This window comes from Crocodylus siamensis, chromosome 15, assembly GCF_052110815.1.
Source record: "Crocodylus siamensis isolate JL-2025a chromosome 15, ASM5211081v1, whole genome shotgun sequence".
Taxonomy (NCBI): Eukaryota; Metazoa; Chordata; order Crocodylia; family Crocodylidae; genus Crocodylus; species Crocodylus siamensis.
In genome coordinates, this window is record NC_143409.1 from 5,750,008 (window position 1) to 5,770,420 (window position 20,413).

A 20,413-nucleotide genomic window follows, 5' to 3' on the forward strand; every position below is an offset into this window, starting at 1 on the left:
GCCCTCTTGCTGCCTTTCCTCTGAGATGGAATTTGATGAACTAAATGAACGGCTGGGCTCACAAAATGCCTGGCACTAGACACCGAGGGAGCTATGGCAGCTGGAGATGAGAAATCCAGCATCCACACTGCATTGTCCAGGGAATCTTGCTTGAATTGCCTGTCTGCCTCCCAGCTGTCTGTGGCCTGGCTTTTTGTTCTTCCTTAGAGATTCTGGGCTTGAAGAAGCCACGCAGAACAGAGGTCATGGATTTTCAGGCTCAGACAGGATCGCTGTCATCACCCCTGCATAACAGGCCTTATGCTTCACTCTGGCCTGACTCCACTTGCTAGTGGATGAATGAGAGCATCTCTTTTAGAGGAAAGCACCGCATTTGAGTGAAGGGCTGAGTGCTGAAGAATCCCCGGCATCCTTTGTGTTCTCCCAGAGCTTCAGCGCCCTCGCTACTAAATCCTTACACTGACCGAGAGGTTGTGATCTAGTGCTCCATGATGGCAGAGCCATAGGGGAATATGATCTCAGAAAGCAGGGGATCAGTATCCCTTGGTGTGTTTGGTTTAGCGGGCCAGCGAGAAGCATTGGCTCCATTAGCATTCAGCTCGCATGAAAGGAGTATTCCAGGGCGCAGTGGGAAGAGCGCTGTGTTTTATCAGAAGCTGTTTACATGCAGATGGAATCGTTCCTCATCCTGGTTGCATCTGCACGGCTGATTAATATCAGGTGATAGAGCAAGGCTCGTTTGGAGAGCGAGAGCAAGGCAGCCCGCAGTCTGATGCTGCTTGGAAAGGGTGCGCTTAGTTCCCTGGCTGGATCGCTGCGGATGCGGGCTGTACCACCACCCAGAAGTCATAAAGCATCACAAGGTCTCCAAGGGCTACTCATGTTTTCATGAATTCTGTTTCCCAGGGCTGTATGGGAGAAGGGAGTTATCTTCACATGGAGAGGGAGGCCGGGCTCGGCTCTCATTGAAAACAATCTGACAACTCTCTAAGTTGGCTAGAGCCCCGAGGGAGGTGCTCAGAGTGGTGTGTCAAGTCTGCAGCAGAGCCAGGGATAAAACTTTCCTCCGGGTTGAGATCCTCCTGTCAGCATGTTGCAGAGTGTATTTCACTCCCATGTTGTGCTTGCAGTAGCGGGCCAGCCAGGCCACAAGTCCTCCTGCCTAAGCGGTGACACTCCTTTGAGCTGGTTCCTGGGAAAGAAAGCCAAGAGACTCAGATGGACCCATCAGGGCAGATAGCCTGTCTCAGTAGGCAAGCGTGAGAGGGATGAGGGCTGGAAGGTATGAGCAGGACTGTCCAGGTGATAGGGAATGCAGAGCACCTGGGGAGGACCTCGCATGGCTTTTTCTAAGCTCAGGGGATTGGTAGAAGAGAAGCGGATGTTGTACAAAGCCCTCATTTCCTTTGTAGAGTCAGGAGAGACTCGGAAGGAGAGAGGAAACCCTTGTAATGCACTTAATTGTGCAGTACTGAACCCCAGGGGAAATTTCTTACTGACCCTCAGTTGCCAAGCTGATTATACCCCCTGAAGCATGCGTATTGATTTGTGTCCTGGCTGCTGTAACTGCAGCAGCTGCTGCTATTGTTTATAAATGTCTAATCCATTTTTGGATGTCGTAAAGCTCAGTGATACCCGGCTGCAGGGAGTCATGCACTTTGACTGTGTGTTGCATTTAAGAATAATAATAAAAAGCCCATACCCGTTTTCTTTATAGGGCTTAAATTCTCATTAATTCAATTAATTAAATTTTATTAAACACTCATTAATTACCCCTCTGGTTTGGGAAGGAGTGACCAGGAAGTTCTGACTGGCTTTCTCTGTACCTGGCTGCTTGGTGAATCACTTCTGAAACTGGTGTATTGATTGATGGCAGTTACGTTGACCCTGTAGCAATGGAAAACCATTTTGCCCCTAGTTTCTGCTTGTGCATGCGTAGTGCAGCTGTTCTCCTGCACAACCCCTTCCTTCCTCTGAGACCTCCTCTGCCTCCAAGCATGAAAAGACCAAGATAAGGGGGTAAGGGGTCTACAGGCTTGTTGCAGCATTCTTAGCTACGCGATCCTTTTGGGGTTCACCAGCCCAGCCCAGTCTGGAAGGGTGGAGAGCTTGCTCCTCTGTCTACCGTTAGCCAGTTTCTAATATAGGTCAGTAGTTCAGTGGGGCCATGTTACACAATCCCAACACAGTACCTTTGTCAGGGGCTTCCTTGCTCCAGGAATCTGATCAAGATGACAGGTGCGTGCGGCATAACCTGGTGATTTCTGAGTATGCTGCAGGCACTTGGATCTCTGCTAGGGTTTCTTTTCTTGCCAGTTGGTGGTGTTCTGGGGACTTTGATGCTGGGCTTCTAGGCTTTGTAGGGGGTGAAATGGTAATGGTCACTGGACTCCAGGGGATGTTTCTGCTTTTGATGCCATTGGTTTCGTGACAAATTGGAGGCATTGCAGCACCTCCTTGACTTCTTCCTGCTTCATTTCCACACCCATGGCTTCATTTTGCCTAAGGGCTCTGGCCAGGTGAAATACATGGGCGAAACACAGGAGTGCAGATAAAGAGCTTATCTTTATTTCCTGCCTCAGTTGGTATTAGCATAACTAGTGGTAGGCACACAGAGCACCAGCGCTGGGCAGTGATTTAGAGAGGGCACAGTAATGGTAGCTACTGCCCCTGGCCCGGTCGCCATTGCTGCCCGGGAAGCAGAAATTGGTCGTTATGTCTTCGGTCAGGGATATAGAAGGCCCCACGTGCATGTGATAGGCTGGAAATCCACTGATATCTGCTGTTTTGTTACAAGTGAGACCAGGGTAAGCTTGCATCTGTTTGTCATGTAAATAGATGGTTAGTCAATTAATTAGATTTGCATATTTCTCGGAGGCTCTCCGTACTCCCGAGCACGACTCTCCAGTGTGCGATCTGTGCTGAGGGAAGGCATGTCTCCTTACCTGTTGTTAATAATCACACTTGCCAAAGTGTTAAAGCTGTTACTTTACCTTAAACGTTTTGAGTGAGGGAGGATCTGCACAATTACAGTAATTGTAGCTGTCAAGGGGAGATGTTTGCTGTGTCTGGAAAGATTGGCGTTGCATCACGTTTCTGCCGGCAGTAGCTGAAAATGAATGTCGGAATGACATGTTATATTGTGACTGTTGGAGAGGCACGATACGTGTTCCCGGCGTTGTGCGGTTGCTGGTAGAAGGAGAAATGCATTCGCTTATACTGCGGGGCTTAGCTGGCCAGAGGTTGTAGCAGTTGTCATTCAGTTCCGTGTCCTGTCATTTTTAAATGGGGATACATGGACTTGGAGTTACTTTTGTTTCCAAAGAGTTGTACAGCATTTGTGTGATGGGAAGACCCTGGATCAGCAGCCCAAGGAGCAAAGCCCTCAGGTTAAGTGCTGTGCCAGGTGCATAAGAACAGAAGAATTGCCACTTCTGGGGTCAGACCCTAGGTCTGTCTTGCCCAGTCTCCTGTGTCACACCGTGGCGGAGTGGATGCTGAAAGGCAGTTAACTGGGTACGACCGGGGTTTTTCCCACTGTTCCTTTCATTTTGTGACCCCCGGTTCTGGAGGGCAGTGCACGCCCATCTTTTCCTTTTGCTCACCCATCTTCTCCCTCCTGCCCAAATAGCCCTCTAGTCGAAGGGTGTAATGTACGTAGCTCTGCCTGGTCGAACCATGGTGTTTGTGCACAGAGTGTCTCTGACACTTCCAGCTGTTGTGGTGGTTTGGGGGCAGGGGAGATATAGTTACATTAGGACTTAAGCGAAGATCATAAACTCATTCATAGGCAGGCTGCTAGAGAGTTGCCAGATGTTGTTTTCAGTCTCTCCTGACCTGGAAGCAGAAGAGTTCAAAGGCTCTGCATAACCAGGGGAGATTGGTCTGTGTAATGAAAGCAGGAACTGTGTCTATGAGGCTTAGCTAGATGGCATGGTCTTGGCTTTGGAAGATGACACTGGAGAGGCAGGGTATTTTTCTGGCTCTGGCACTGACCTATTGTGCAGTCTTCAGCAAATCGCTTCACTCTTGGATGCCTCCGTTTCTCCTGTCACCCTGTGTTTGGCCCATCTGTTTAGAAGGAGGGCAGCTCAGGCTGGGACCTCCTCTTACTGAATGTCTGTACAGCACCATCCTAGGAATCGGTATTCATTATGGGAGAAACAAAGGGAACAAATACATTGGTGGCAAAATGCTGTTCCTGACACCCCAGGCATAGGCTACGTGTTGTGGCCATGGCATCATGCCACTGGTGGGCAAATCTCTGCCTGCTTTGGTGCTGTGCAGAGTGATGCCTGGAGGGAAGGAGGCAAAGGTAGCATTTTGCAGCACTGCTGTAGCCTCTGGAGGCTTCTACGTAGAGTCATCATCAGGATGGAAGGGGTTGGGGACAGCAAGTGTCTGCTAGCCAGGCTGGCTTTCATGCCAGTTGAGCAGGGATGGAGGAAGGGTTTCTCCTGACCCTGACCGCAGGGGGGTTAAACTGGAGTGGGTATAGCCCTGCCGTTCTCCCAGGTGCCTTCTTCTTGCAGTGCTTCCCTGTTGCTAGACTTGTTAACCTGTTTCTAGCCCATGGTCCCTGTAAAACTGGCCCCACATTAAGATGGTGAAGTGTGCATCTCACGGTCAGCAGGGGACTTTAGAGTACCGAGGTAACTCTTCTGCATGTTAAATATTGACCTGTCCCTTGAGGAGCAAACCCCCGTATGGAGGAGGGCCAAGTCTGCTCTGAGTCTCTGGTGTCCCCGTGGTGTTCAGACCCATGGTTTAGTTGGGCTGCAGAGCTAGGGAGACCCTTCTCACTCTTTAGCACTAGTCAGAAACAGGATCCCTCATCTCCCAGCTCATCCTCTCCTTAATACCCTGCATTGCTGCCCTTGTCTGTCTTCTGAAGAGATGTCCCATGTCCCTAACCCAAGGGCGGGCAATTATTTTGGGCGGAGGGCCGCTTACTGAGTTTTGGCAAGCCATCAAGGGCCGCATGACAGGCAGCCCAGGGCAGATTAATATTCATTTTCTAAACTGTTTAGGGACCCTGCGGGCTGGATAGAATGGCTTGGTGGGCTGCATCTGGCCCACGGGCCGCATTTTGCCCACCCCTGCCCTAACCACTGAGCTCAGGGGATTAGAAGCGAGTTAGAAGGCAGTCTGCACAGCCATAAGGCAGTGATGACTTTCTGGGGCAGGTTCCCATTGGTGTTCTTAATGCTGGACCGGAGCTAGTCAAGGGAGAAGCTGAAATCTGAAGGAGAGAGATGCTTCAAGATAACTCTTCACAACACTAGCTGTCGCCTTGTTATCCATAGTCCAGCCCCTGGGCCAGCCATATGGCCCACACGCTCCTCACCCCCAGTCCCACAGCCCACTTACTCCAAGCCTGCTCATAACCTGTTCCCAGCTCCTCAGCCTGCCTCCTTCATGGGTGCCCAGTGACAGAGACCCCTGGGGTAGGTCTTCATGGACCAGCTCCAAAGTGGAAGCAGCAGAGCTGTGTTAGCATGGCAGTGTGCTTGGCTAATTAGCCTGTCTGCAGAGTTTTAGGGAGGTGGCCCTTTGGCATCTCAGCGTGCTGCCTGGCACCAAGGAAAAGTGGGGGTGGAGAGGAAGAAGGGGATGAACTTACTTCTCCAGCTTCTCCCTGTCCCCTATCTACCATTGCAGCCCGCTGGATAAAACCACTGCCCTACAATTCCCCTGTGCTACCCAGCCCTCCCATGCTGCTTATTCCACAGGGAAGAGGATCTCTTGCCTATCCAGGGCCTGATTCCCAGTAGGACTCTTTGCTGTGACTGAACATGTGCAGTGCCCCACATTCCCTAACAATATAGCCCTGGGCAGAAGATGCATCCAGTACCATGGGCAAGAGCAGGAGGAGGCCCCAGGCTGAAAAGGAGGGTGCACCAGGCTGGGCTGTTCAGTTGGGCACTCTCTGTACAGCGGGCGTGAGCTGTTCCTGGGGGTGAAGAAGAGATGGAGCTGCCTTGTGCATCAGGGAATAGTCTAAGCTGGTGGGAACAGTTTTGTGGCTTCGCTGGAGCCTCTGAAAGTCTGCCCCGAGGTGTTTACACTCAACCATGCATGGGAAGGAAGTTGGGAGTGGCTTGCCCAAGGCGACCATGTTTTCTGTTTAAATTCATTGCATTTTTTTTTATTACTGAAAAAAGATTTCCCTCTCCAACCCCATGACCTTTCCAGGAATGTGGCCTCTGGATGGCTTTAAGGAGCACTAAAAATGTTCTGCCCTGTTTGTGCTGGGGCAAAACCATCTTTCCCACCAGCTGAAGAGAGCTAAGGAGATCCATTATTAGCACCTGTTGTCAGCAACAGGCCGTTTGCCTGGTCTAGACAGGACCTTAAAGTGTGCTGGGATCCACTTGATTTAGCTGAAATATTTTGGTCCTGATTCAGCAAAGCATTCTAGTGTGAGCTTAAGATCTGGCAGAGTAAATGGGACTTAACACTCAAATGCTTGGCTGGATCGGGCTCTTAATTCTTCTTTTCTTTTCTTTTTTTTCTTTTTAAAGGATTTTCCAAGCAAACTTTTTTTCAGTTTTTTTTTTTTAAATGCACCATAGGAAATTGGTAAAGATTTTGCTACTGCCGTCCTCACATAATGACAGGGAGCACTTTTAACACTCAGTAGATACTTGTGTGTCAGACTTTGCAGACTTAAGGTTTCTTTTTTGTATTTTGCAGGTTAGATCATTTAGTTAGAAAAAGGTAATAGTCTTTGAACATGAAAGCACCAGTTGCAATCCAGTATTGGATAACACCCAGTTACGATGCATACACGTATTACCCGCTATACATAATAAAAATCATATCAAATTTTAAACTCTTTTCAGAAAGACATGACCCCCTTATGCCCAGTTTTAAAGGACAAAGTTAAGGATAAGGTAACAGCTTCACCAAATGCGACTTCACTGTTTTTACTGATTGAAAACTTCTCTTTCGAGGTCTCGCTTAAAAAAAGATCCTTAAAAAAGAAAAGTAACAATTTTCTCTCAAGCTTTTTTAGTTTAAATCTCTGTGCTCTCGAGGGAGAGGTATGCCACTGGGACAGTTTTCAGTGGAGATGTTAGCTGGTTCATAGCTGTGCCATAACAATTTATTTATGTAAAAGAATATAACTAAATGCTTTCAGGGCTTTGTAAAATCAGATTCTTCAGAGGTTTTCTTTTTTTGTGTGGAGGGAGGGAAAGAGGGATTTGCGCAAATAATTTAACTATAATGTCAGTGGATCGTGATCTGAATAGTTTTCTTCTTGGATTAGCAATGTAGTTTCATGTTTTCCATGAAGCTAAGACCATTGCTATGCCACACTCCTGCTCTCTGGCATTTATGCCCTAGGATTACGAGAAGAATTTACAGGATAGGTTTCCCAGTGCAGGTGGATTAATAGCAGTGCATTTAAAACAAATCCCTGTTCTTTTTCCTGAGGGGAATAAAAGCTTTTTCTGCATCCCATTAAGGAGGCCTGTGCATCAAGTTCAGAATGCCATTGTGTTACTGAGACGCACAAGGGCCTCAGTGGCTACAGCCTACCTGCATTGATACTCTGCTGCATCTCCAGCGGCCTTGGGCTTGGCCTTCCTTGTGTGGTGCAGAACCGCAGATATACCAGACAGCTGCCATCCGTGGCACCAGTCTTGCTCCACTGGAGTCCAAGGGAATTTTGCTGTAGACTTTAATGGGAAGAAGACTGGGCCCCCAGAGCGTGGGTGAATGGATACTGACCTTGGATGAGACTATGGGTCCACATAGTAAGACTTATTGCAGAAGCATGTCTCAAGCTTCTTATTCTAGGTGGGGAAAACGTGGAAAAGAAGAAGATTTGGGCAGAGAATAGGTGTGAACACAGCACTCCCCATTGTTCTTACATGTGCCCATTGCTGCTAAACAGGAGGGTCTTGGTGGCCGCAGGGTGAATCGGCTCCTCAGTAAGAGGAAGGGCAGTGCTGCTGTTGGGCTGGAAAGCAGAAGACCGTGATTCGGTTCTTAGCTCTGCTGCTGTCTCTGGGTGGCCTTGGGCACGTTGTTCCATCTATCAAGTGGGGACAGTATTACTCCCTTCTGTTTTATTGAGGGGAAGAAGCAATTTTGGGTAGCAGCTGCTTCTCACTGTGTGTGTGTGTCTGTGTGTGTGCACGTTTGCATGCGCATTTACACTTACACACAACCTGGTTCAATGGGGCTATGACCTTTGCTGTGGCTTTCAAGTGCCACACTTGCACATGCTATGTTTGGCCCTTGGCACTGAAGGAGGGGGGTATTTATCTTTCTCTGTACAGAGCTTGTGGCTCCCCTACAAGCAAGCCTGGAGCTCAGATCTGATTGTCTATCCAGAAAGGGGACTTGTCCCCATTTCTTTACTGGTGTTCCCTGCTCTTTCTAAAGTGTGGTGTGGGTATGGGGGTGACTGGAGATGGAGGGCCAGTTCAACAAAGCAGTGGGAGAAGTGGATGGATGGATTGGTTGTGGCCACAGATGTGAGGCCAGTCTTCAGTTTCCACTTTTAATGTGTCTGCCTGTTAATGTGCTCAGGACCGTGAAGAGCATGGTCACAGGTGTGTCAGAGGGGAGTTGAGAGTTGCATTTGCCAGCCGGGCTACTCAGTGAGGTCAAGTTGCAAGTGAGGAGGAGCCCTTTAGCTTGCTCAGTGAAGCAGGATGGCCTGGGTTAGGCATTTCAAAACATTTAACTTTTTCTCCTTCCTGTTTTTCCAGCATTATCACGGTTTTTCCAGCAGCCTGAGTCACAGACAGTGGAAGAAAATGGCATGGCCCGGTTTGAGTGCCGCATTGAAGGGCTGCCCGCCCCAAGCATCACCTGGGAGAAGGATCAGGTGGCTCTTCTGACAGGATCCAGGTAAGTGGCTGGGAGTTCGGTTTCCTTGAATTCATTTAAAAAAACAACCCTACATATTAAAACACTAAGAAGATGACAGTCCTTCCTAGTGTTCCTTGAACCAACAGAAAAATATCCTTAAAATTAATTAAGGAGCATGGAAATAATCAAATTGACCAACTCTTATTCCTTCTTTCCCTGCATCATTTAGCATATTGGACTTAGTGTGCAAGCTATAAAAGGTAATTCTCTGAAAACGGAGTCAGCCATTGCCTAAGAAGCAACATAATTGCACAGGACAGTCAGTACAAGTTGTCCGCTCATCAGTCTCAAAATGGACTGCCTTATGACAGTTTGTCACCATCTTCTGGTCATATCTTGCCCATCCAGAGAGTTTGGTGGTTGCTTGGGCCCTGGATATGTAGGTAGCGGATGGCGGATGCTTGAGGGATTGGCTCGTAGGTAAGGAAAGGTGCAGAGGTCTCAAGGGCCTCTCAGTATTCTGACGCTGGGCTCCAATCCTGCGCAGATGTAAGTGGGAGCCGAACTGCATTGCAGGGAGGCTCCTCAGAGCTGGACAAGAGAAGCAGAGGTGGGTGTAGGCCTTCCTTGGATTGAGGCCTATGGTGGTATTAATAACAGGTCTCCTTCTCTCAGGCCCAGTATAGTTGACACTGAGTCATTCCCTTTGGCTCCTCAGGAGTTCATTGACTTCGGTGGCATGGATTTCCTGCTCGGGAAATGACAGATCCATCTGCACTGTTCCTTTTTCTGAGTAAACGTGTGTCTGGGCGGGGAGAGGAATCAAAGACAGAGGCTGTTCCTGGCCTATAGACTCAGTTGCTGTCTGTGGGTCAAACGAAGATGCTGTCTTTTAGCCTCTACAGATTCAGCAGCTATGATTTGAGTTTCTGCAGGAAGAGCTGGTCCTTCCCAAGGGGCAGCTAGCATGCGGGAGGGAGGGAGAGGAAGGGAAAAGTACCAAAACTGAGAAATAATTTCGGCACAAAGGCTGTTTTTGTCAGAATAGCTGTTTATATCCTTGAGGCTGATGTGCGGTGATCTGAAGGCTTGTGGGAGGCTGGTGCTTTGTATGAGAAGAAAAATAAGTGTTAAAAAAAAAAAAAAAAAGGCAGTGGGTGGGGGGTGGGAGAAGGAGGCATGCCCCAGATAGGGCAATAGCTTTTTAATATGACAGTTCGATGGATGTTGTGAAATAACATGCTTGGAGATTGCTTTCAACATGAGCAGCTTGAAAATTGCTTTCTGTGTAACAGTCAGAGGTAATCTGCACCTGCAGACCTGGCTTTTAAATCATGTTTAGCACATAGAAGATTTCAGGGAGCTCGGCCATTCTGTTGTTGACTGTACAAAATGGGCTTGGGAGGGAATAATGTGCATCCGAAGGAGGGTCTGGGTACACGGTGGTCTCCTTGTCTACTCTGCTGTGCCTGTGCATCGCTTGACAAGGCCAGATGCAGCCCAGCCACAGGGGGCTGTGGGCGTGCTTTGCAACATACCTTGACAGCAGCATGCATGGATATCCGTGTTGGACATGCAGGCATGCCATGTTCTGACTTACGCGTTCAGATCTGGCAGGATTAGTGGGATAGGCAGAATGCAACTCTGGGACTGTGAATCCGACCTATTGGAGAGCATTAAGGTGTCACTATGTTTTATCTCCTTTAGCTGTAGCATAAATGAAAAAAACCCTTAAAATAGCTCTTGCTGTGATATCAGTTTCTCTTCTTTGACATTCTAATAGGTCTCTAATGGGTGCCAGTGAGACTGTGGTCTCAGAGGTGCGTTGCAATGATGATATACGTAAGCCAACCCTTGTCTTCCCTGGGGTTTTATGCCATTACAATTCCCAGCACTGACAGAGCATTTGATTCAAGATATTGCATTATGGAGCAGCCACCGCATTGCTAAGTACCAAGCCCTGCTGAGATCCCATGTGGCTGTTTGCACCGGGAGATGCTGGGCGGTAGTTTTTCACTGAATAGGTTGCTGCACACATGAAGGGGAGATTGGTGCTTGCTGTCCTTTTAGAGTTCAGCGCATGCACCCCTGTGTTTTTTGGACATGCTTTCTGGCATTTCTGCTTCTTGGATTCCCCTCTCAAGTGCTTCCAAGCCTCCCACAAGGACCTTTCAGCCCACACGAGTGCCTAAATACTTTAAAAACAAGGCCTGAAATCCACCGCCACAGCTTTGAGTTGGCCCAGCTTGTAGAAAGCTGTGAAAAGACACCGCCTTTCTGAGGAACTCTGCCATATCTTTGAATGTGGTTTCTCCAGCTCACGTGCCTCTGAGTTTTGTGTCAGAACATGGGTTAAGGGTTCGTTTTTTGACCTTTTACCTTCTATTTTGTCTGGTTGTTTCCTCCCTCTTCATGGAACTTTTGGGCTTTCAGTGTTGAGTACTAAGCAAGAATCAGGATGTCGAGTTGTAGGTGAACGTTCAGCCTGTGCAGGCGCTGTAGGCACTAGCTCCGGGGCAGCGGATACTGAGTTGACTGCAGCTGCTTTCTCGCAAGCCCTGCCCACGGTCGAGTGGCTGCCTGTGTGGCGTGGACCCGCAGGGATCAAAGACCAGGAAGCTAGCTAGGCCATGGGCAAAGAGGAAAGGGTTGTCGTGCTGCCGGGGACGCAGGCCTAGCAGCATGTAATGATGATACCTTTGGGTTCTGAGTCCTGCACCTTTCAGTCATGATGCACTGCTCTGGGCAGAGGTAGACCTCCATTTGGCTGAGGCCAGTGGAGACCGTCAAAGAAGGATGTGCTGGGAACAATTTCCCGGCCCCAGCTTAGTTGAGAGCAAAGCTGGAGGGGATATCAGTAGAACCGGGATTTTACCCCCCGGTGCATTTTCTGTTTTTCTTGGAGATTTGACTTTGGCTCTTTGTGTTTCTCTTCCCTGTAACAACAGTTGTTCTGACAGAGATGATCGTTCTGCTCTTTGTTTGAGAAAAGCATACACCCAGAGCCACCCCTTACACTCTGAATCATTAGGCCAACTCAGCTACATTGAAGGGGGGTCCCCCCTTCCACTTCTCATGGATTCTTTTGATGCTTCTCGTTGATCAGCGTGACTGCAGTGAGCACAAATAGCTGGAGGCTTTGAGAAGCATTGGGAAGGAACAAGTGCAGCAAAGTCTCTCTCTCTCGTTCTCCCTGGCTGTCCTTGGGCGAGGAACACTTAACATATCTTGCATTTCTTTTGGAAACAGCTTCAACAGGATTTGCTCTCCCATGAAGCCCTCCCTGTGCTGCCGAACTCTTAGAAAACATTGTATTCAACTCTGAAGTGAGTCATTAGTGACCTTACAGGTCCCCCCACTTGTACAAAGACACAGAAACTCTGCCCAAATGACTCCTTCACCTCCAGCTACTAGACTATTGCAAGAAACAGCGGTGAGGCTGCGAAAGAACTGAAGGTCAGGAACATAACTCACCTGCATCCTACCTCTCCTCTCTGCATCATTAGCACATGAGCCTTTCGGTGTCTGCTGCATGCTTGTGGCAGCCACCAGTCGCCATTACGTGTTTCTAAACCCCCTCCAGGGCCTTTGCAAGCTGGATGGACTGACGCCGAATCTGAACCCTGAGCAGCGAATGATTATGTAATGAATATCGACCATATGCTCCTGGAAATGCAGTTGGGTGCTATATTTGTCTCTGGTAGATGCCTTTCCTGCTGCCTGGAATGCGTTGCTTGTCACTGTGGATGCAAAGAGCAGATGCATGATAAAAATAAACCTCAGGGGACTGGGGACTTTTCCCAGCACGGAGTCAGAGATGCAAATATTTGTCTTGGTACTGCTGCATTTGAACTAGGAGTCCCGACAGTGGCTGCCTAATGGCAGCCCCTCTGGGGCCTATATAGGCTGGGTAGAAGCTGCTGATCTGGCTCAGATTCCACAGCCTTTACTCTCACGAGTAAACCGAGAGTAAGACCATGCTGGAGGGTAAGGCTTTCGGGGAGGGGCCCACAGAGACAGCATCACTTCTGTAACTGAGCTGCCTTCAGATGTTCTCTGCCACATCCCCGCTGTGCCTGCAGATGGGGAGTGTTGATGGATATCTAAATGGCTCAATGGTTCAAGGACCTGTGTCTGTTGTGGGGCTTCAGATATCAAGGGTTTCCCATCAGGCTGTTCTGGGGTGGGCAAACCCAGCTGAGAAACCAGCCTCTGTGCTCATCACTCCTCTCTGGTCCGCCCCTGCAGAGTAGTCTCTGTTGTCCATCCGTTCATGGGCTCTCCTCAAAACCAAGACATCTGCCTGTCAAAACTCGGTGGTGAAGTTCATAAAGGTTTGTGCCTTGTGTTCACGAAGAGAGAGGCTGCCATCAAGGAATTCAGACAGAAAATAAGGAATTTGGCAGCCACTTGTGCTTTATGCTGATCGCTTATTATCTGCATTATTCGGCACTACACTGCATGAGTTCGTGCTGGAAAACCAGGCATCCATCAGGAGCTGGCTCTCTTGGTATATGGAAGCAGAAGTGCTTTAGTGCAGTGGTTCCCAGCCGGTGGGCTGTGTATCACTAGTGATCAGTGAGCTTGTGAGAAGCCTTAGGTCAAAAACTGTAAGGAAGTAAATGAAGGAGCCTCTTTAGTTCCAAACAAAACTGTCACCGGATGCCCCACAGCCTTAGGAGAGGATGTCCAGGAGGCAGAAAGCATTTCTCCTGACTGCTTTCCTCCCTGGTGGTATGTAGCAGGCTAGTAGTGGTGCATCCTGCCCTCTTCCTGTGTGGTGAGTGCAGGGCTCTCACCTGTCCAGCTGGCTTTTGCCAGGTCTGGCCCACCTGTAGATGATCAATTGGTCAGCCTCAGCTGCTGAGGTGAGCCCGCATGTCTCCTGTCACCCTGTCCGAGTGTCCCTATATCTGAAAAGATCCAGGCCCATTCAATGCCGTGGCCAAACCTGCAGTCTCACGTGGGCCTGAGATCAATGAGCCCCTGCACAGCATGCTGCCCAAGGGCCAGGAATTGCCTCCTTCATCACTGAGGAACAGCAATTTAAATGACTCGGCCAAGGCTAGGCAGCAAACCTGTGGTAGGACTGGGAAGGGATTCGTAAGTCTGACTCTTTCAGTCCCTTCTCTAGCCCTTTGGTGACCATTTAAGATGAGTTGGTCACAGGCAGTCCTGAGTTTAGCTGTTCTTTTCCTTTCACTCATCCTCGTGTTTCAAACAGCAGGGAATCCTTGAGAGACTTATTTTTCCAAGCAAATTGCCATTTCCATTTGGAGGCGCTTTTAAGAAGATAGCTTCTTGCCAGACTCTAATGATCAATAATTAATAGGAGAAGAAGCAATGGCTTTAGCTTGCAGGGAGACTTTAGGTTGGATGCTGGCAAAAACCTTCTAGCTGTGAGGATGGGTAAGCACTGGAAGAGATTATATGGGGAGCTTGTTGTGTCACAGCGGGGTGGGCAAAAGTCCTTCAGGAGTGGGATAGACATTGCTGATCCTTCCTTGATGCAGAGGGGGTGAAATTGAGGAGCTCTCCAGACCCCTTCCAGCTCTGCTTTTTCTAATTCTAGGTTGTTTTGTGTGGATCTGATGCGTGGTCCCCAGCATTCAGCATCCAGGCAGAAAAAGGTGCCTCCCCATTTCTCTGCACTTTCAGAGACGCAAGAAAATCATATAGTCAAAGGTCCTTTTGAAGCAGACCTTTGCTAGGTTGCTGTAGCAGGGTGGCTCCCTGAAATCCTGTTTGGAGAAGATGCCTGGAGTATCTGACACCTTGTTCAGACAGAGGTAGCCAGGACAGCTGAGAGTCTCTAGGCAAATAATTTCTGTCACCTGTCCACATGTACATTAGCCTGTTACTCACATGTGTCCATCAGAAGGCAAGGGAAACAGGCTCTTCCGAGCAGCTCTCAGGAACTGTTATATCCCTCGGTACTGGAACAGCCTTGCCAACAGAGTACATAGCTTTGAGCTGTATGCCTGGTTGGCTTGACTCACTGCCCAGAGGAACCTAAGCTCTGACTCAGCCCCTGTGGATGGTGGAAAGTCCTCTGGTTCAGTAGCACAAGCTGTTACTGAGTGCAGAGTCAGTGCCCTGGGAACGAGCTAGCCCTGGAAACCCAATCTTTCAGGGTTCTCAGCCAGGGGGTGCTTGGTGCCTGGCAGGATTGGCCTGTGCAACATTGATGAAGCCCTCTGAATCCTGCATTTCTCACTGTATAACTCTCTTTGTAGCTTGTCCAACAGCTACCCTTAGTACGATGGGAATCAGGATTCCTTTTCTCAAGTGTAGATCCTGTCCTATAGATCCGAAGACCTGAGGAATCTATTTGCAATGCCAAACAACAACATTACTGCATGAACCTAGGTCAACGTGGCATATTCTTACTGCATAAAAGACAGTGCTCTTTGTGATATCCACATGCAAACTAGTAGGTTTGTAGCTACCGTATTTTCTCACATACAACACACCCTAGAGTAAGAGAGGCACCTTGCTTTTTACAGGCAGCATGAAGGAAAAAAAACCTCTTTGGAGCAGGTAACTGAATAGCAGCAGCAAGGGAGCTGAGCCTGCTCTTTGTTTTGCTCCCTGTGGATCATGTACAGATTTTACTTACGCTTCTGCCTGCTAACTGCCAGACACTGCTTTTACCATATTTCTTGCATATAATGCACATTCAGATTTCCAGCAGCTGGTTGGGGTTGGGGGGGTGCATTTTACATGAGAAAATATAGTACATATGCATATGTAGGTATGTATGCTTGTGTGCTTATGTATGTATTTTTTAAATAGAAAACTTTTAGCAGAAAGGCCTTTGGACTATCTTGAATCAGGTTTGGTGGTAGTCTGATGTAGAGCTGAGATTATGGTTGTATGGCTAGGATAGGGCTGGTGGTTTGGATAGGGCTGATCCTGCCTTCGGCAGGGGGTTGGACTAGATAACCCCTGGGGTCCTTTCCAGCCCCACTTCTCTATGGCTATGAGTAGTCTAGAGAAAGCCAGGCCTACTGCTGCAGTGAATCTGTTGCTGTTAAAGATTAATTTATTTTACTTTTTTTTTTTTTTTTTTTTTTTTAATGCTTTTCTCCTGGGAAGTTAAAAGGTCTCTTGCCTGTGTTTGAGGCCAGGCCTGTAGGGATTACACACAGCCCTTTCTCCAGCATAAGGGAAGGAGGAACTAGAATAACTGCATTCAGGTGGCCGGGATGTGAATCACGTCTGTGATGCGAAGCAGCCCTGATGCTCTTTACTTGAATTCCCCAGGTTTATAACTCTTCCGAATGGCGTCCTCCAGATTCTGGATGTGCAGGAGAGCGACTCTGGGGCTTACCGCTGTGTAGCAACCAACGCGGCACGGAAACGCTACAGCAGCGATGCCATCTTGAGTGTGCTTAAAGGTGAGATGCAGCTGGGGTTGCCTGGCCGGGCAGGTCTGTGGGGGAGAGTAAGCCTCAGAAGCAGCAGCCAGCTGATGTGAAGCACTGGGGAGGGTATTCTTTCTCTCCATCACAATGGTCTGGGCTGTAGTAGAGCTAATTTCCCAGGGGTGGCAGGTGGCTGGGACTGTTGGGTTTATTTTAATGGGATGTGTTTGCATCTGTTACTTCTTGGTGCTTCCTCACATGCTCTGTTCTGTAGGTTACACTCTAAATTTGGGGAGGTGTTTGCACCTTATAAGCTCCACTTTGGGAGGAGATTGGAGCAGAACTGAGGCACCCTAAAGCCAGTGATGTTGGCACTGTGTTGCTTTCTCTGTATGGCCCCTGTGCACTGAGCTGGAGACGGCTTGAAGGGGCAGCATGAATAGTGTGGGATTTTCAGAGGTACCAAAGTAATTAACATGGCCAAATGCTATTGCAGTTTGGGCTTCTAACTCACTTGGGCTCCTTGGATTATCCCCTCTTAGTCTCTGGGTGCCCACACAGTTGCTTACATATACTGTGTTCATGTATAACCTGTGGGGTGGCTGAGCTGGGGTTGCACAGAGCCATGCCACAAGCACTATAAATATGAGGATCTTTTGTGTCCAGTCCAGGGCTGGGAGTGAAAGACCCTGGGAGGGTCGGGGGACAGTCCCTGCAGTGCAGTGCAGTGCTTCATGCCTCGGGGGGCCTTGACTTGTTTTAATTCTGCCAGAGGGCAGGGGGGTCATACTGGGCACATCCTACTGTGCCCAGAGTCACAGCTGGCCACCACTCTGTGTGTGTGGCTTATATACCAGTTCAGTGGATGCTTCCTGACTGGAGGCAATGAAAGTGGCTCTCGAACTGCAGGGATGTGAGGAGGAGCTGGGAAAGCAGATAGAATCCGTTCTCCATCGCAGCTGAGCTGAGTTGTGAGCTAGATACGCCATTCCCTTGATAACATTTGTGTTCTCTGGGGGATCTGAGAGGTATAAGATCCATGGACTCCAATGGATTAGGATCTGTCTGCCGTGTGAAACCTAGACCTTCATACCCCTCACACCATGGTGGCAGCTGAGATCTGCATCTGCTACATCCCACCATTCCTGACCCTGGGCAGAGGTGTCTTTCCTCCTCAGACAGGCTGTAGTGACCAAGCATTTGGCACCCTTGTGAGTTGATGCTCCGTGCATGCCGTTGTTGGTTAATGCATCTCCTTGAGAAAATGCAGTTCACATGAATTTCATCCCCGTCTCTGGAAAATCCTCATTTTTCCTTCGATGGGTTTGGTTGCCTTTTATGTCTTTGTCCCTCTGGACATCTCTCTTGATGGGCAGGAAACTTGGAAGATAGTTTTAGCTGGGGATTTTTTTGGGTCAGCACAGCCTTATGACAGATGAAAAAGAGTGAGACTCTCTCCTTGTGACAACTTAGCAAGAGTTTATTACAGAGCCTAGGGATATATTTGGCTTAATGAGAGCCTGTTTGGTGACTTTCTTTTCAAACACTGTGTGCGAAGGTGAAGTTCCAGATGAACGTGTTTCTTATTGCTTCCAAGAAAGAGATGCTTCCCTCGGGACCGTGGTGGTAATGACTTCACGTGGTCTGCCCTACAGCTCTGGAGCAAGCAGCAGAGGAACCTCTCAGGTGGCCTGTTTTTGATACTGAAGTACAGCAAGTTTGAGCTTCAGCAGTTTGGGTTGGCACTTCTGGGCTGTCCCATCACTGGTTAAGTAACATTACGCGACAGCAGAAGAGGAATCAAGAAAAGGCATTTGGACATTTTCCAAAGCCTGATCATTCCTGCACAATGTTTCTTACAAACCTATCAGGAAAAAGAAGGGCTTGGAAACTTGAGGCCATTAAAGTCTCTGGTCTTGGCTGTGCTGAGTGGATGGTGTTGAACACAGAGCAGAACAAACCTCATCCTTTGAAAGGAGCTTGCGCTTCATTCTCAGAAGGGGTCCCTACATTTCCATACAGAACATCTATACTCATGGGTAGAGGTAGCCTGGAGTTGGCCTACAGGTGAGCCTCCTGCTCTTGAGCATGGATAGTCCTGATCTCTGGAGAGCAGGGTTTTACCTATATAAAGACTCCACAGTACATCATCTAGGATTTCTGGGGTGCCCTGCACTGGCCTTGCAGGCAGAGGCTGTGGGCTTCGTTTGCCTGTTAACGGAGTGGTTGAAACCAGTTTGGTGGCTCTGCTATGGCTGTGGAAGGCAGGGGGGCGTTACCATGTCAAGGGGGTTGAGGCGAGTGGATTTGTGGAAGCCATGGGGCCTGGCCCGGTACTGGACATGGAGCACGACTCCCCATGCTGCCGTATTGGAGCCTTGGTCTGGCCTTCACCTTCTAGTTATAAAATGCTTCAGAATAACTGAGGTGGGAATAGGAAAAGGCTCAGGCCCTGGGAGAAAGGCAGCTCGTTCTTGCGTGGATAATCGTGGTAATAAAAACACTTCACACTTTCTGCCTGAAGGCTGGGAATCACTTTGCTACCTTGAGTTAATTAACCCTCACCATGCCCTTGTGCGGTAAGGAAGTGTTACCACCTGTTCACCACCTTTCACTCCCAGCCCTGGATTGGACACAAAAGATCTTCATATTTATAGTGCTTGTGGCATGGCTCTGTGCAACCCCAGCTCAGCCACCCCACAGGTTATACATGAACACAGTACATGAAAGCAGCACCTGTTACAGTCTAAATAGGCAAGGAAGGAATAGGGTTGGGAGATGCGGGGAGAGAAGTGAAGTGCCCTGGGGTAGATATGACATCAGGCCAGAGTCTGGAGGTGAAGCCAGGCATCCAGACTCAAGGGATCACATCCTGCGTGCGTTTTACAGCGGGACGAGCTGAGGCGCACAGTGGTTAGACAGGATGCCCAGGGGCACAGCGCAGGAGTGGAGGTCGTGACATAAGAGTCCTGGTGCTTTCTTCCCCACCGCTTTGGCCTTTCTCTGCTCTGGCTCTCGTTGAACCTGAGGTATTTTTAGGCAGTGCAAGCTATGAAGCCCTTCATAGGCCCTTTTTTGTCTTCCTTTTCGAAGCGACTCACTGGCTTCTCTGCTACCAGTGCATTTTCACATGGCTGCCTGTGCGGCTCATCCATCAGCAGGGAGTGTAATTAACTGTGGAGTCCAAGAATATACCTTTGATCAATGAATTGCGTTAGGGAGGTAATCTGTGTGGAATCTACAGAGAATTCTTGAGCCGTCATACACTCTGTATCTAATTACCAGCCCCTGCCAGATCCTCGGCATTGCTAATGAAACACAGGGTAACAGGGGAGCTTTTCCAGCAAGCATTTCTGCACGCTGGAGACAGCTCCCTGCATTGCCCAGCTTGGCTATTGATAAGTAGTATTGATCACACGGCACATTCGGATACCAGTGTCATTCATTCTATTTTCTGCATAATTGCGCCTTGTAACTTTAAGAGATTTAATCTGCTTTGCAAATTGAAAGCCATGGAAGAGGTTAAGCAGGTAGCATTCCTGCCGCAACGCCAGCAGGCCCGAGCAGATTCCCCTTCCCAGGCACCGAGCTCCTGCCGATCAGGCAGAGGAGCACTCTGGGTTGGCTTTTTCCATCTGATTGGGTTCACCGGGATGCAAATCGTGCGTCTCTATGAAGTCTCTGGAGATGCTCATCAGCAGGGAAGGTCAGGTGAGAAGCAGAGGTGGCTGCTGGAAGTGACAGGCCTGTCTGGGAGCGATGGGTGCTTTGGGGTTTTTGGGGGTGTGTGTGGGTGTGTGTGTGGTTCCCCCCCCCCCCCCCCCCCGAGGGATTTCTGTCAGGAGTGTGGTATTTGGATGGTTTTGGTGGGTGGCTCCTTCTTGTCCCTGCACTCTCCCTTCAGTCATTAAATGGCAGTGAATGTTAACCAATGTTAAACCCCTGGTTTGGTGTCAAAAAAATGAACCAAGTCTAGTTAGTGCAGGGAAACAGGTGCCTCAGTGATGGCTCTGGAGATGGGCATCCTCTCTTTTACCCACCCACACAGGCAGCTGGTGGGGGGAGCACGGGGGCACATGTTCCCTCCCGAGGTAGGTCCCCGACTCAGCGCTGCTCAGGACGGGGCAGTTTTTTTTGTTGCGTGAGCTGACAGCGTGTTGGGGGGTGCACTAAGCTGTGGCACAGAAGTACAGGAGTGGATATGGGGCTTTTGGCTA

At 49.1% G+C, this 20,413-nt stretch overlaps 1 protein-coding gene across 4 annotated transcripts in view; it reads left to right on the forward strand.

Annotated features, from left to right (window-relative positions):
- The window catches only part of IGDCC4 (immunoglobulin superfamily DCC subclass member 4), a 151,469-nt gene that overhangs the window by 58,196 nt on the left and 72,860 nt on the right, over positions 1-20,413 (forward strand). For all 4 annotated transcript variants that reach the window (XM_090028751.1, XM_090028749.1, XM_090028753.1 and 1 more), the window contains exons 3-4: positions 8,727-8,868; positions 16,096-16,229. In XM_090028751.1, the coding sequence (XP_089884877.1) occupies positions 8,727-8,868; positions 16,096-16,229 (276 nt within the window). The remainder of the gene's footprint in view (positions 1-8,726; positions 8,869-16,095; positions 16,230-20,413) is intronic.